Source organism: Dermochelys coriacea, chromosome 24 (genome assembly GCF_009764565.3).
Source record: "Dermochelys coriacea isolate rDerCor1 chromosome 24, rDerCor1.pri.v4, whole genome shotgun sequence".
NCBI lineage: Eukaryota > Metazoa > Chordata > Testudines > Dermochelyidae > Dermochelys > Dermochelys coriacea.
This window is the reverse complement of record NC_050091.1, coordinates 10284341-10298792: the sequence shown is the minus strand read 5'-3', so window position 1 is coordinate 10298792 and position 14452 is coordinate 10284341. Positions and strand designations below refer to the sequence as shown.

At 52.4% G+C, this 14452-nt stretch overlaps 1 protein-coding gene across 1 annotated transcript; it reads left to right on the top strand.

The window, feature by feature from the left end:
* Positions 1 to 8553: 8553 nt before the first annotated feature.
* UFC1 (ubiquitin-fold modifier conjugating enzyme 1) lies at positions 8554 to 14216 on the top strand. The gene is made up of 6 exons (XM_038383510.2): positions 8554 to 8748; positions 9930 to 9997; positions 12367 to 12430; positions 13110 to 13186; positions 13739 to 13829; positions 13910 to 14216. The coding sequence occupies exons 1-6, from the start codon at positions 8563 to 8565 to the stop codon at positions 13979 to 13981; spliced, it is 558 nt and encodes a 185-aa protein (XP_038239438.2). The 5' UTR covers positions 8554 to 8562; the 3' UTR covers positions 13982 to 14216.
* The last annotated feature ends 236 nt before the right edge of the window (positions 14217 to 14452 follow it).

Here is a 14452-nt window from a genome sequence, read left to right as displayed (position 1 = left end):
GAGCCAGCGTCTGTGTACTAGACAGTCCTAGGTCAGCCACTCTGACCCCAGCAGCCTGTCTATAGCGCCACTCTGGCTTCCACCTGCTTTGGTTACACCCTGCAAGGGGACCCCAGTGCTGAATTTTCCCCAAACCATGTGCTCTGTAATGTCCTACCCTCTCCTGTACAGTTCAGAGATATAATAAGGTTCATTTGTTCCTGTAAAGACACAAAACCCACCAGCTTGTTAACTTAACTGGGGTAACTACACCTTTCTCTTTACATGCAGCACTTTGATGGCTTATAGTAAAAACAGAACAAATATATGAACAATAGGACAAAGGTTAAGTGATGCCAAATTAAAGGAGTAAAGTTATAAGGCGTTACAAGCAAATAACAATGAAAAAGCATTTAAGAGTCTAAAACTTAATCTAGCAAGATACAGGCTTGGTTCCAGGTGGTTTCTCACCAATATTAAGATCCCAGAGACTTTAAACACCTCCCCTTGGTTGAAGGACCTCTTTTTTTTCAACTTGTAGGAGCTCCTTGTTTGTCTCGGTCTAATGATGGATGCCAAAGATGGCTTCTGTCCTTGCTTATATCTTCTTAAGTTCAATGAGCTTGTTTCAAGACACAGGCTGACCTCATGTGGGCTCCCCGTCCCCCTGTATGTCCCCCTGTATGTAAACGGGACTTCCATTGCTTTGAGACCACCATGCTTAATTAACCTAGAAGACAGGTAAATAGCTGTGACATTCCCTCCGTCTCCCCATTTGTTCACAGACTTGAAAACATAATATCATGAAGTATCCGTATTTCCTCCTATGGTGTTTACTACAGATACTTTACAATAGTAATCACCAGTGTGTCATTGGCTTTCAGAAAAGACCTCACGCTGTGCACTTCTGCAATACATTATCATTGTATAGACAGTTGATTCAATTGCTTATCACTTGAGGTTCACACACACACCTCACCCCCGTCTTTATAGACCCGTAAACTTTTGCAGTAGATTCTTTGAAAAGTAAAACCTAGACCAAGCTTCTCTCTCCTGCTGGGTGTAGATGCCATGCTGTCTCCTCCCCCCCTTGTTAGCTTGAAGGGTCTGTTTACATGATATGTGAATACATTCTCGTTGTCTTTCAAAGTACTTAGGAAATAACTCCCAGATGGGACAACACATTCCTTCGTCTACTGCAGCCCTGGTTACCAACTCCTCCCCAACATGCCTGGTTTAAACACCCTTTAGTCATAATTCTAGCATATATCCATAACTCTTACTACCCACCATGTATATACATCACATAAGAATATTGATGATCAATGTGTTATTAATTTTCAAATGACACCTCACAAGGCATATTCTGTACAAAGATTATTACAATAGTGTGTAGAGTGTGACTACAGAGGTGCTTCGGTGACACAACACACTCTCCCAGAACTCCACCCTCAGGTATGAGCCTGCTGGGACACCTCTTCAAGGGGCATGTGACTGGTGTAACACACAGACACTTTGCACAGGATTCTAACCCCATTGCTCTGTACTTAATCACCTGAGAAATACACAGATCTAGACAAAAAGAACAAACCGTCTATACATTTTCCTGTCTCCGTTTCCACAGGACTCCAGAGCATTCTTTGGGGGCAGAGTCCTCTGGGGCATCCAGGGACCTTCTGCTGCAGTGCACAGCTTGGGTTCTGAAACACACAGCCTGCTCCCCCAGCTCCTTCCTTCTCCTGTGACTCCTTTTTTTACAGGCTAGCATCACCACCTAGGTGTCCTTGTTCTTCTGCTGGAACCTTTCCATTCTGCAAACCCTCGGCTCCCTGTTGAAGGAAGTTAGAGAAAACTGGTTCCTTTCAGATGTAATTACTCTTTCTAGCATGTCTACTGTCCAGTCAAAGCACAGTTATTAATCTCCCTTGTCCCTAGTTTAGGAGATATGGGCTAGGTCCTGTCTGCCCATGGTGAATACACATTGACAGCAGAGCAGTCCACAATACAGCATTTTTCATAGCAACCATGTCACCCAGAATTAATAAACTGTACAGATTTCCCAGCTCATCACCTTGATCCTTTCAGGGTTACATGGTGAATTGCTATCGGTCCTTTTAGCACCAGGGAGCCTTGTCTCTCCCGACCAGGGAAAATTTGCCCAAAACTACCAACTGCTGGCATCACAAGTGCCCCACTTCAGGCTCTGCAAGCCCAGCTCTTCCCTCCTCAGGCTGGCAATTTGCACCCCCAGCCTTTTGGCTCCCTGAGCGAATCCTTGGGGCAGAGCAGAGAGAACGTGTGGCTAAATCTCTGGCAAGAGTTACCCTAGAGTTTTGGTCTTTCCCCATACACTGGTCCCTTTAACCTATCTGTACGCCCCATTTCATCACACCCAGCCCCTCGACTTCTGGTCAGTCCATACAGACCTTTTCTAGTCAAGAGAGCTGGATCCACTTTTCACGAGACACCCCTGCTGGCAGAGGGTTGCCTCCATAAGGAATCCCCTCTTGTGCCTTTCTTTCTCTTTTCATACAGTTCCAGCCCTTTTGTCTCTTGTCGTAACTAGGATGTTTCGCTGACTTCAGCTCACCCCGATGCTCCCCACTGTCCAATGGCTGCTTGGGCTTTTCTGTGTTTTGCATCAGCCCCAGCCCATGCCTTGTCTAGACTATAAATACTGGGCGGGGCTGGGGCGAAAGCTGTCAATTGTTTTCCCCCCTCATGAGCTCTGAGAACCACCCCGGGTGCCCTGCTTCCCCTCCAGCAGCTTTGTACACAAAATCCTGTGTGCTACATAACTCTGACATCCCGAACATCCATCCCGCAATAATCGTGGCTCCCAGCAGAGACCGTTCATCATAGCCCCCTTCGGTGGAATACTGTGAAGATGGTGACAGGGGCACCGGAATAGGGTGGCCAGGAGGACATGGCTATGCCCTCCTGCTTCTTAAGGGTGGTAAGGGCGAGAGACGGGAGGGAGGGAGCAGAGAGGAGTGAGCAGGGAGTGGGGTCTCAGGGGGAAGAGGTGGCACGGGGGCAGGACCTCAGAGAGAAGGGGGTGGCATGAGGGCGGGGCCACAAGGGGAATGGGTGGTGCAAGGGCAGGGGCTTGGCAGAAGGGGTGGGGCCTCAGGGGGAAGGGGTGCCGTGGGGGATTGGGCCACAGTTTGGGCACTTGTGTCCCCCCCAGCCCAGCCTTCTAGGGACCTTCCATCATCCCTGGATGGCTATCACAGGGGAAATATGCCTGTCTGGGCATGTGCCTGGGGATAGACTTGGAACTGTGTACCCATCTGGTGCCAACATAGGACACCTGGGTCACAGTCACCCCCAGCCACAGGGAACAATGGAGAATCCCCTCCTCCATCAAGAACAATAGAGAATCCCGCTTTGCCCTACATAGAGAATAACAGAGAACTGTAGGAGGTAAACTGCACCAAACTGCCCAGCAAACGGGGGTTCTCCTGGCAACCTAGGGTGAGACTCCTGGGCTTTGGGCACTCTGGACCTGGCTCTGAGTCTCTGTGCTGCAGCCAAGCTGGCCCGGAGATCCCTTACGCTGGCCTAGGGAGTGAGCGTGGTGCATCAGGGAGGAGCTAACACTCAGCCCCAGCTGGCCTCGTTCATGATGCCACTAAAGCGAGTGAAGGGCTGAATCTCTGCTCACCCCCACGTTTGTAAATCCAGAGGTAGTGCACTGAGCTCTGGGCTCCACCCCACAGATGTCAGTCATGTTGCCCAGTGCATGACTGGAAGGTGCTCAGATGCTCTGGTGACAAGCGCGAGATAAGAACTTTTAGAACAGGCTAGATTCCCTGCCTGGGCTCTCTGTTGTTGTTCACCCTGGGCAGAGTGGGATGAAATGCTACCAGGCCAGCATCGCTTTGTAAATGACAGCAGGATGTGCCAGGCCGGGGAGACACGCCCAGGACTTGTGGGGTCTTCTCCTGCCTTTGCCTCAGTCTCCCCAACTGGGGAATACAGCCCTGCGTCCCCTCCCCAGGAGGCTGTGTGGACTCATGAGCTCATGTCCATAGAGTGCACTGACAATGAAAAGTGCTATCCAATGGCCCAGCGCCCACAGAAGCCAGCACTGACCTAAGTGCACTTCCTGAATAAGCAGCAGATGCAGCCCAGTCTAAGCAGCAGATTTGGCCCACAGGCTGCCCTGGACCAGAGCTATATTCACCCAAAGAAATTAGAGTCCTGAGATGGCGCAGCCCCAGGTACCGAGAGAGGGAGAGCAGGATGCAGTCTGCACAGTTAGAGAGCAGCTCAGCCACATAAGGATTTGTAGGATCTCATCAGCAGGGCTGTGCTGGATCAATCATAGCACCACAGAATATTAGGATTAGAAGAGACCTCATGAGGTCATCTAGTCCAACTCCCTGCTCAAAGCAGGGCCAATCCCCACTAAATCATCCCATCCAGGGCTTTGTCAAGCCGGACCTTAAAAACCTCTAAGGATGGAGATTCCACCACCTCCCTAGGTAACCCATTCCAGTGCTTCACCACCCTCCTAGTGAAATGGTGTTTCCTAACATCCAACCTAGACCTCCCACACTGCAACTTGAGACCATTGCTTTTTGTTCTGTCATCTGCCACCACTGAGAACAGCCGAGCTCCATCTTCTTTGGAACGCCCCTTCAGGTAATTGAAGGCTGCTGTCAAATCCCCCCTCACCTTTCTCTTCTGCAGACTAAATAACCCCAGTTCCCTCAGCCTCCCCTCATAAATCATGGGTCCCAGCTGCCTAGCCATTTTAATTGCCCTCCGCTGGACTTTCTCCAATTTGTCCACATCCCTTCTGTAGTGGAGGGACCAAAACTGGATGCAATACTCCAGGTGTGGCCTCACTAGTGCCGAATAGAGGGGAATAATCACTTTCCTCAGTCTGCTTGCAATGCTCCTACTAATACAGCCTAATATGCCTTTGGCCTTCTTGGCAACAAGGGCACACTGCTGACTCATATCCAGCTTCTCGTTCCCTGTAATCCCCAGATCCTTTTCTGCAGAAATGCTGCTTAGCCAGTCGGTCCCCATCCTGTAGCATTGTATGGGATTCTTCCTTCCTAAGTCCAGAACTCTGCACTTGTCCTTGTCGAACCTCATCAGATTTCTTTTGGCCCAATCCTCCAATTTGTCTAGGTCACTCTGGACCCTATCCCTACTCTCCAGTGTATCTACCTCTCCCCCCAATTTAGTTTGTTAGGAAAAATTTAACATGAAGCAGTTATGTCAACCGAACCAAAGTTAGACCAATGCAGGAATGCTGGGAAGGTTCCTGACTGAAATAGGTAGGATGAAAGAATGCTCGTTAAGTGCAAGGAGTGAATTAGGGAGGAGACCTATATTCCTGCATTATCGTACCAGATGTTCTGAGAATGAGGAGACACACTGTGTCCACTCCCTGTTTCTGTTTCATGTATGTTCTTAACTCCTCGTCTCCGGCTTGACAACTGGATTGATAAGAAAGTTGGGGAAGCATAACAACTTGAAAAAGCTATATACAATAGGAGATAGGTATGCATGCATGATAACTAGCAAAGGGGGGGGGGGGGTTGGGGATATTTCATGAATAATCTGTGACGTGAGGGACCTGTCTATAAAAACCTATTAGTTTTGCCTAGAAGCAGGCTGGTTCTCTTTGGAGACAGGCTGCTCTTTATTGTTGTGTGCACTCTTCAATAAAGAACTTATACTTGGACCTTGCTGGTGTTGCCTGTCTCTCTGCGGTCAGACAATGAACCACGCCATCTGGGGTTCGAGTCCCCGACAAATTTGGCGACCACGAAGGGACTCATCTGACTCTCCGGCATAGGATAAGACTCTAAAAGCAACGCAGCGCGCATCCTCCGGCTTTGAGGAGCCTTGCCAATGATCTGATTCCTGCGTCGGCGATAAGGTGTGTCCTGCGACCAGCTGAAGCCCGTAGAAATCCAGCAACGTCCACCTACCCATTGAGTAGGCTCCAGATCCAGCTCTTTGGGGTTCGAGTCCCTGGAGAAGGTCTTCGGGGTTCGAGTCCCTGGAGAGGTAAGCGATCGCCTGATAATAAGGGTTGTGGGTTTGAGTCCCCTTTTTACCCAGGATGGGACAATTTGGCAGTAAATGCCCAGGGGATGCCCCGTTGTCTCTAATACTCAGAGATTGGAAGGGAATCTCTGGAACCACTGGTTTAACTAAATCCAAAATGAGAAATCTGTGTCAGGTTCAGTGGCCAGCCTTCACCACTCATTTGTCCCCGACTAAAGATTGGCCAGCCTGCGGAACTTTTTCCACAGACAGGATGGATTCCTTAAAAGATATTTTAGTCGATCTTAGACTGGGACAAATGGATTATTTGTTTGTGTGGTATAACTATAAGCCTTAAGACAGGACTTCCAGGCAGAAACGGAAGCACTGGCTAAGCAAGTACCAGTCCTTCAGAGACTTGTCAAAATTGAATCATTTGTGCTCAGCATACGCCGTAACAGCAGCGTGTCTGCCATAAGAGGAAATTAAATAGTTAAACTGCCAATTGGCCGTGCATTCTGTCCAGGTGACAAGCCTCACGGGGGAAGACTTGGGTAGCACTTATGAGTGAGAATATTTAAGAGAAGAGACCAGGAGGGCTGTGGGCTAGTTAAGAAGCCAACCCTTCTTGTTTAATTGGTAGTGGGATAAAGCTGGTGTTCATGGAAGGGACAGTTCAGAAAGAAAAACAGGATCGGGCCCAAGCAGGCAGGCAACAGATACAGAGATTGGAAAACAGAGGATGGAACCTTGGAGGCATAGTGAAAAAAGAGGAGTAAATAATTACAGGAATGGGAAATGTAAATCCCGGAATAATACTTGGAATGGTAAAATCTGACTTGACTGGGTGTCGTTTTGGGAGATAAGCAAGTGATTTAAGAAAGGAAAGTGAGAAATTAACTCTGTAGTTGCTGTAGGGAATTAGCAGTTGAACTTTGTGAAATAATAGAAAGAAAAAGAATTCTTGGTTTCTTTGCAGCCATTCTGAGGAAAATGGACCCCTTTTCAAAGGAATGCAATTATACAGTGCTAATTAATTAATATTTTATTAGGCTCCAAGGGGCTACAATAGGGGGTGTCTTCCTTTTCAGGCAGCTGTGTGTTTGACAGCAGGAGTTAAAAGTAAAAGGCAATCAAAAGTCTGGTAAAGTTTATTGTGCCCCTTTTAAAGTAAGAATCTTTAAGCTGTCTCCGCTCCCTGTTTCTGTTTCATGTATGTTCTTAACTCCTTGTCTCCGGCTTGACAACTGGATTGATAAGAAAGTTGGGGAGGCATAACGACTTGAAAAAGCTATATGCAATAGGAGATAGGTATGCATGCATGATAAAAGACTTTTAACTAGCAAAGGGGGGGGGGGTTTGGGGCTCCCTGTTTCACAACGAACCACACCGTCTGCGGTTCGAGTCCCCGACAGTGTCATCTGTGAACTTGCTGAGGGTCCAATTAGTCCCATCATCCAGATCATTAATAAAGATGTTGAACAAAACCGGCTCCAGGACCGACCCCGGGGCACTCTGCTTGATACCGGCTGCCAACTAGATATTGAGCTGTCAATCATTACCCGTTGAGCCCAACAATCTAGCCAGCTTTCTATCCACCTTACAGTCCATTCATCCAATCCATACTTTTTTAACTTGATGACAAGAACACTGTGGGAGACGACATCAAAAGCTTTGGTAAAGTCAAGATATATCACATCCACTGCTTTCCCCTTATCGACAGAGCGAGTTATCTCATCATAGAAGGCAATTAGATTAGTCAGGCATGACTTGCCCTTGGTGAATCCACGTTGTTTGGATCATAGAATCTCAGGATTGGAAGGGACCTCAGGAGGTATCTAGTCCAACCCCCTGCTCAAAGCAGGACCAATCCCCAATTTTTGCCCCAGGTCCCTGACTGGCCCCTGCAAGGATTGAACTCACAACTCTGGGTTTAGCAGGCCAATGCTCAAACCACCGAGCTATCCCATTCCTGATCACCTTCCTTTCCTTTAAGTGCTTCAAAATGGATTCCTTGAGGCCCTGCTCCATGATTTTGTTTGTTGAATGTAAAATTGCTATGGATGAGGATGAAAGGGACACGTCTGGCGCCGCGTTTGGGGCGGCTGTCTGAGGGTTACCCATTCTCTGCGAGGCAGGCAGCGATGCTGTCATTTAGAGAAAATTTAATAAAACTCCAGTTTTAAAACGGTTCCTGGTCTGGGAGCGTAATGGGGAAGACAAGGGCAGCATGGAGGGGAACCTGCAGAGCCCAGCACATGGGGGGCTCAGGGGCAGCATGGAGCTGGGCAGGGGGCGTCTGCCCAGCACAAGAGAGGGGCAGGGGCAGGGGCAGCATGGGGAGGAACGATGGGGCTCGTGCGGGTGTCCTGGCAATGACGAGCTACTGCCTGGGGTAGCGGCCATCGCGCCAGGCCTGACCCCCCCCCCCCCGGCCCGCTCTGCAGGCCGCCGCCAGCGCAGGGCATTGAGGGGGCGGGGCGCAGCGCGGCTGGGTCCCGGCGAGCTCAGCACGGATTGGTCAGGGCTTCCGCAGCCCCGCCCCCTGCGTCGCTGCCCTCAACAAAGATGGCAGCTCTGTCCAGCCCGAGCCTTGTTGTGACATCGCTTCCGGTCCCCCCCCCAGTAAAGATGGCGGACGAGGCGACCCGGCGGGTGGTGGCGGAGCTGCCGCTGCTGAGGACGAACGCGGGGCCCCGAGACCGGGAGCTGTGGGTGCAGCGGCTGAAGGAGGAATACCAGGCGCTCATCAAGGTCAGGCTCTTCCGCTTCCGGAAAGGGTGTCACCGGTAAAGGGGCCGGGCGGAAACCGCTTCCTGTCAGCGCTCTGCTCCCGGGGTCTCCGGTGGGGGGGGGGGGACGGGCCGCCCCTTCGCGTGGGGCCACCCGGTGTCCGGGCTGGCAGCCCTCACTGTGGAGAGCACGCGCCCCTCTCGTGCTGACGTGGCCCTTCCCAGACGGTGGCCAGAGAGAGTCACACTTAAATGTGCCCCCCATCTCTCTACGGGGGACATGGGCTGCCCCTTCTCCTCCCCCCGGGGCTGCCCCCTCCCCCCCATCTCTGCAGAGGACCTGAGGTTGCCCCCCACGTCTCTGGCTTATTAGCCAGGCCCCAGTGAGATTCCATGTGCTCCATGGGGTGCAGACTCTGCCACACTCCTAAGGTGTCTGGGGCTGCAGTGGCCCCACAGTGCAGGGATCTGTGGGGGGAGCATAGCTGTCTCTCGGGCCCAGAGTGAAGTACATCCCCTGGAGGGATATTGGGGTGCCACGGGGCACCTACCTTGCTCTAAACTCTCCAATTCGTTTTCAGAGTAGCGGCTGTGTTACTGTATTCGCAAAAAAGAAAAGGAGGACTTGTGGCACCTTAGAAACTAACAAATTTATTTGAGCATAAGTGAGCTGTAGCTCACGAAAGCTTATGCTCAAATAAGTTTGTTAGTCTCTAAGGTGCCACAAGTCCTCCTTTTCTTTTTTTGTCCAATTAGTGTAGCTCAAAGGACAGGTCACCTGGAAACCAGCAACGTTTTCCCCCTGTGGTGCCTGGCCAGGCCTGTGTACTAATCTAATGGGCAGTAACCGTACCCAGGAATCCTGCAGTCTGCCCCATGTCCAGTACCTCAGGGCATGACAGAGTCTGCTTTTGGTGGCTCTCTGTGATGCTAGTGCCAGTCTCATGTTGCTGGCTGCAGGACTTTTACAGTTGTTGTTCACCACAGCAGCAACAGACCTTTCTGCCTCGCAAGGAACATGGCTACACAGTAAACATGTCCAGAGAGATCTCCATTATCTATGTAGATTTTGGGAACAGGAATTTTGGTTTCTGTGCAAGCTTCTGAGGGATTGGGAGGCTAGTCACAAACTGCATGGTATGGGGGTTGTGATTTCATGGGGTTGCCTGTACCCACTCACTGCCTTAGTCTTTCCCTTCCCAGTATGTGGAAAACAACAAGAATGCTGACAATGACTGGTTCAGGTTGGAGTCTAACAAGGAAGGGACGAGGTAGGCATGGATAGGTTGCAGGGGGTGTTTGTGGCTGCCATGGCTCCAGGCCCTCCTGTCTCTCTGATGGGCTTCCTCTGCTATAGCCCCCTTCTAGGCTTTGAGTAATTGTGAACATACCAAGTCCCAGACCTGTGGGAGCCCTTGCGTCTGCACTGGGAGTTATTGTGGCCCTTCACTGAAAAAGGAGCAGGGGGCTGAGTCTCTGGCAAACAGGTCTTGCCTTCTGATAATTGCTGGATGGGAGTTAGAGGCATGAACAAGAAAAGAAATTCTGAACAGTCCTTTCTCACCCCAGTGTCACGTCCTTCCTATCCTAATCCTGCTAGCGCTCTGGTTGGCCAGAGACCCCTCTGGGGTTGAGGGGATCTGAATGTCTCCTGTGCAAAGCATACTGAAACCTGCCCCTCCCCCAGCTTTCCCTCCATCCACAAGGAGCAGGAAGGCCACAAGTCCCTTTTGCAGTTCCCCCAGGTTGTGCTCTAATCTATTATGCTTTATTTCACCAAAAAATAATCTCAGCCCCCTTGGCCCCTGGAGGCCATTTCTCATCCCTACATAATAAATATGAACATGTTTCCATTATAGAGAGCATAAAGTGATTAGGGATCCAATCTGCACTGTGCTTCCTGTGGCAGTGAAATGCCACCTGCCCCTGGGCTGTGTGGCACCTCGCCAGGAGCTCAAGGGCCACCCCCAATGTGTATACAAGGGAACAGGCTGCAGCTGCCCTCTTCAGTAGCAGGGAGATGTGGCCTTTGGAAGCTAGGGACCTGCAGGCAATGTGGCTTGACTGTGTGGGTCAGGATAGAACACTGCATGCTGGGAGCTGTAGTTTCCATTTGGCTGCATCCACTGCAAGAGAGTTGGGGGTCAAGCAGTTGGGGTTGGTACTGCCCAGCGGGAGAGAGTACAGTGCAGCTGGGTGCCCCACGTGTCCATGGGCTGCCAGTCATAGCTTGTCCATCTGCTCCTCTTGGAGTTGTGACCTAGTGCCAGGTGACCTAATGGCCCTGTGCCACCCCCACGTTCCACCCAGGGCTCCTCAGGGGCTAGGATGGACATCAGTCCCCTATGTGCCACTCTGCCATTCTCTTATTGGGGCTCGGCTTCGGCCCAGCTGTTAGTGACGCTGCAGAGAGACACCTGCCCCTGTGCTCTCACTACCAGCCACCAACCCGGGGGCTGTGAACGGACCCCCACTTGCCTGCCTGTCTCGTGGTGCTGCCACGTCCCAGGCTTTGTCAGCGTCAAAGAAGCCTCGGCCTGCAGTGTTGCTCTGTTGGCTTCAGTGCCCCATGTGCCCACACACGAAGGGGCTCATTAGTTTGATGGGATGGAGCCTGGATTAACTGAGTGCCATCAAGAATGAGGCCAGGCTGCAGCAGCGATGCAGAGAGCTCCCTCGCCATCCAGCTAGTTAGCTCCCTCTCTGCCACCTTCAACTCCTGGAAACCCTGCCTGGGAGCCCTCATTGTGAATTAAGGTCCAGCAGGGCCTCCCCCAAGGGTCTTAGTTGCTCTTTATGCCTCATCACAGCATAGCAGCAGTTTTGTAGAACCCCTTTTCTGCCCCCTGGCTCAGCCTTTGTACTACTTGCTTTCTTCCCAGAGCTATCCAGCTGGTGAGCTAATTACCTCCTCAGCTTCTCAGGCTCCCTGCAGGTGCAAGTGGTCCATTCTGCTCTTCCAGACCCACACTACCTAACTCCCTCCTACGCTAACGCCACCTGGGTCTTGTAAGGGGCCAGGGTGCTGGCTTCCAAAGGGCTTGGTTTATAGCTGCTAACCCCCAAGAGTGGAACAGGGGTCTGTTCCCCCTTGTATGGAGGGGGAAGCTACGTTCGCCCACTCACACAGCAAATCTCTGGCAGAGCCAGGAATAGAACCCAGGAGTCCTGGCTCCCAGTCTCTGTAACCAGTGGCCGCACTCCTTCCCTTCCAACTGCACATGGGGCCTGTTCCCATGAGAGCAGGTGGAGTTGGTGGGTGCCAGCCCACGACGGTGCTGGCAGGCGTCATAGATTCTAAGGCCAGACAGGACCATGATGACCATGTCATCTGAACTCCTGCAAAGCATGGCCCATGAGACTTCCTGGAATTCATTCCTGTTTGAGCCAGAGCAGAGCTTTTAGCAAAACATCCCATCTTGAGTGTGACATGGCTAGTGATGGAGAATCCCTCACAACCTTGGTTCCAACAGTTAAACTTCAGCTTCCAGCCACTGGGTCTAGTTAGACCTTTGTCTGCTGCACTGAAGAGCCTTCACTTGTCAGATTTCTGTTCCCCCACGTCACCCCTTACTCGCCTCTGTCAAGCTGAACAGACGGAGCTCCCTGCCCCTCCTTCCCATCTCTCTCTCTCTCGCAGGTGGTTCGGGAAGTGCTGGTACATCCACGACCTGCTCAAGTACGAGTTTGCCCTCGAGTTCGACGTGAGTGTCCCTGGGGCAGGAGTGTCTGAGGGAAGAGGGTCCCCCTGCCTTGCTCTGAGTCTGGGGAAGGGAGGGGTTTCTTGTCCACTCCCTGCAGCACCGGAGGGACCAGGTGGGAGCTGGCCCTGGCTAGATTTGCAGCATCACTGTCCCCCTGGGCCACAGTAGCCAGGGGCTGAGGAAGGGAACACACCAGGGACACTAACCGAGAAGGGGCAGAGAATTGCCCACCACGCAGGGCAATAGCGAGCAGGAAGTGCTATGGGTTTTGGCTAGTGCAGCCCAGCCCCTGAGCGAGCCGGGAGCAGGGAGCCCTTTACGCAGAGTTTTGCAATGGGATGTGCCACGAATCAGGCCAATGGGATTGTGTCAAGGAACTTTGTGTAACGTGGGGCTAGCAAAGGGCTCTGCCTCAATGGGGTCCTGCCTTATCCTGCCCTCCCAAACTAGGACATCCCCCTCCCGCCTACCCACGAGCTTCCATTTCAGCATCTGGGATGCAAACTCACTGGGGAGTGCACAAGGGGCCTAGGCTCAATGCTCCCAGCTGTGGCTGAGTGGAGAGAGCAGCAGCTGGGAACTCAGGGTACGCATACTGCTCCCTGTTCACAGGGGTGGGTAGGACGGGGGGAGGGGGCTGGCGTGACCATGGGCACACTGAGTGGGTTTTTGTTTGCAGATTCCTGTCACATACCCTTCCACCGCCCCTGAAATCGCCATTCCAGAGCTGGATGGGAAAACCGCCAAGATGTACAGGTCAGACAGCCCTGGCTCGCTTCCACCTCCACTCTCTGCAGGCCCTAGCGACCAGAGCTTCTGGCTCAGATCCTAGGCTTTGGTTGGGTCTGTCTTTCTATCACTTCTTCCATCTCACTGATGTGTATAGGCTGTGGGAGGAGTCTCAGCTGTTGGTAAATGCAGCTGCCTCTGGGGTGGAACATGGCAGCTGTTGCTCAAAGCACAGGAAAGCAGCCCCTTGATGCAGGACAGGAAGTGGAGGAGATGCCATGTCTGAGTGGAACCCTGGGCATCCTGGTGAGGCAGAGGAAGATGGATGGGGCCAGGGCTATGAGAGCTGCAGCTCCGTTCTGGTGTTGACACCCCTATGGCAGTGTCTCCTGTGGTCCCACAATGCCAGGCTCTGGGCACTGTCTCCCCTCCGCATCTCCCGTGATCCCACGGGGCCAGGCTCAGTCTCCCCTCCATGTCTCCCATGGTCCCACGAGGCCAGGCTCCGGGCTCTGTCTCCCCTCAGTGTCTCCCGGGGCCGGGGCTTCTCCCTCACATCTCTTTTTTTGTCTCTTGCAGGGGAGGGAAGATCTGCCTGACTGACCACTTCAAGCCCCTGTGGGCCAGGAACGTACCCAAGTTTGGGCTGGCCCATCTCATGGCCCTGGGGGTGCGTTTCCGTCAGTGGGGGGTTGGGGGGAGTCTGTGTCTGAGCTACACTCACATCCCCCTGTGCTCTTTGCCTTGCAGCTGGGCCCATGGCTGGCAGTAGAGATCCCGGACCTGATCGCCAAGGGGCTCATCGAGCACAAGGAGAAGTGAGGGGTCCAGGCTGGTGGAGGCCTGCATGGTGGCTCCAGATGCTCCGGCGCTCAGACCTTGTCCTTCCATGCAGACACAGCAGCCAGCTGGCCCCCGGCCCTGCCCTCAGTGCAGGGCACTGCACCCACTGTGCTGGGGACTTACGATTCCTGTCTGCTCCCATTCCATGTAACCCCTGCCCAGTTCCTGTAGGGGGGAGCTGACCAGTCTCCCCCCAATAAAAACAGTAGCCTGACTAAGGCCTGTCTGGCTGCTGCCACACCTGGGGACTCTTGCCAGGGGTTTGCATCCTGCTGAGATAGCGTGCTTTAGCCAGCTCCACTGAGTCCCTGCTGCCGCTGCACCAGCTGCAACATCCTGATGTTTCCTCATCCCTCCTGCTTAAAGAGATGGCTTGTAACTGAACCGGTTTCCAATTCACCATACTGGTGAGTGGGGGACTGTGCTAGCCAGGCCTGCAGTGTCGCCCCC

Bases quoted from the DNA above. Each gene is read 5' to 3' on its own strand.
- UFC1 (XM_038383510.2), top strand. From the start codon at position 8,563: ATGGCAGCTCTGTCCAGCCCGAGCCTTGTTGTGACATCGCTTCCGGTC. The intron at 8,749-9,929 runs GTCAGGCTCTTC...TTCCCTTCCCAG, and splicing joins AATACCAGGCGCTCATCAAG to TATGTGGAAAACAACAAGAA. The intron at 9,998-12,366 runs GTAGGCATGGAT...TCTCTCTCGCAG, and splicing joins TCTAACAAGGAAGGGACGAG to GTGGTTCGGGAAGTGCTGGT.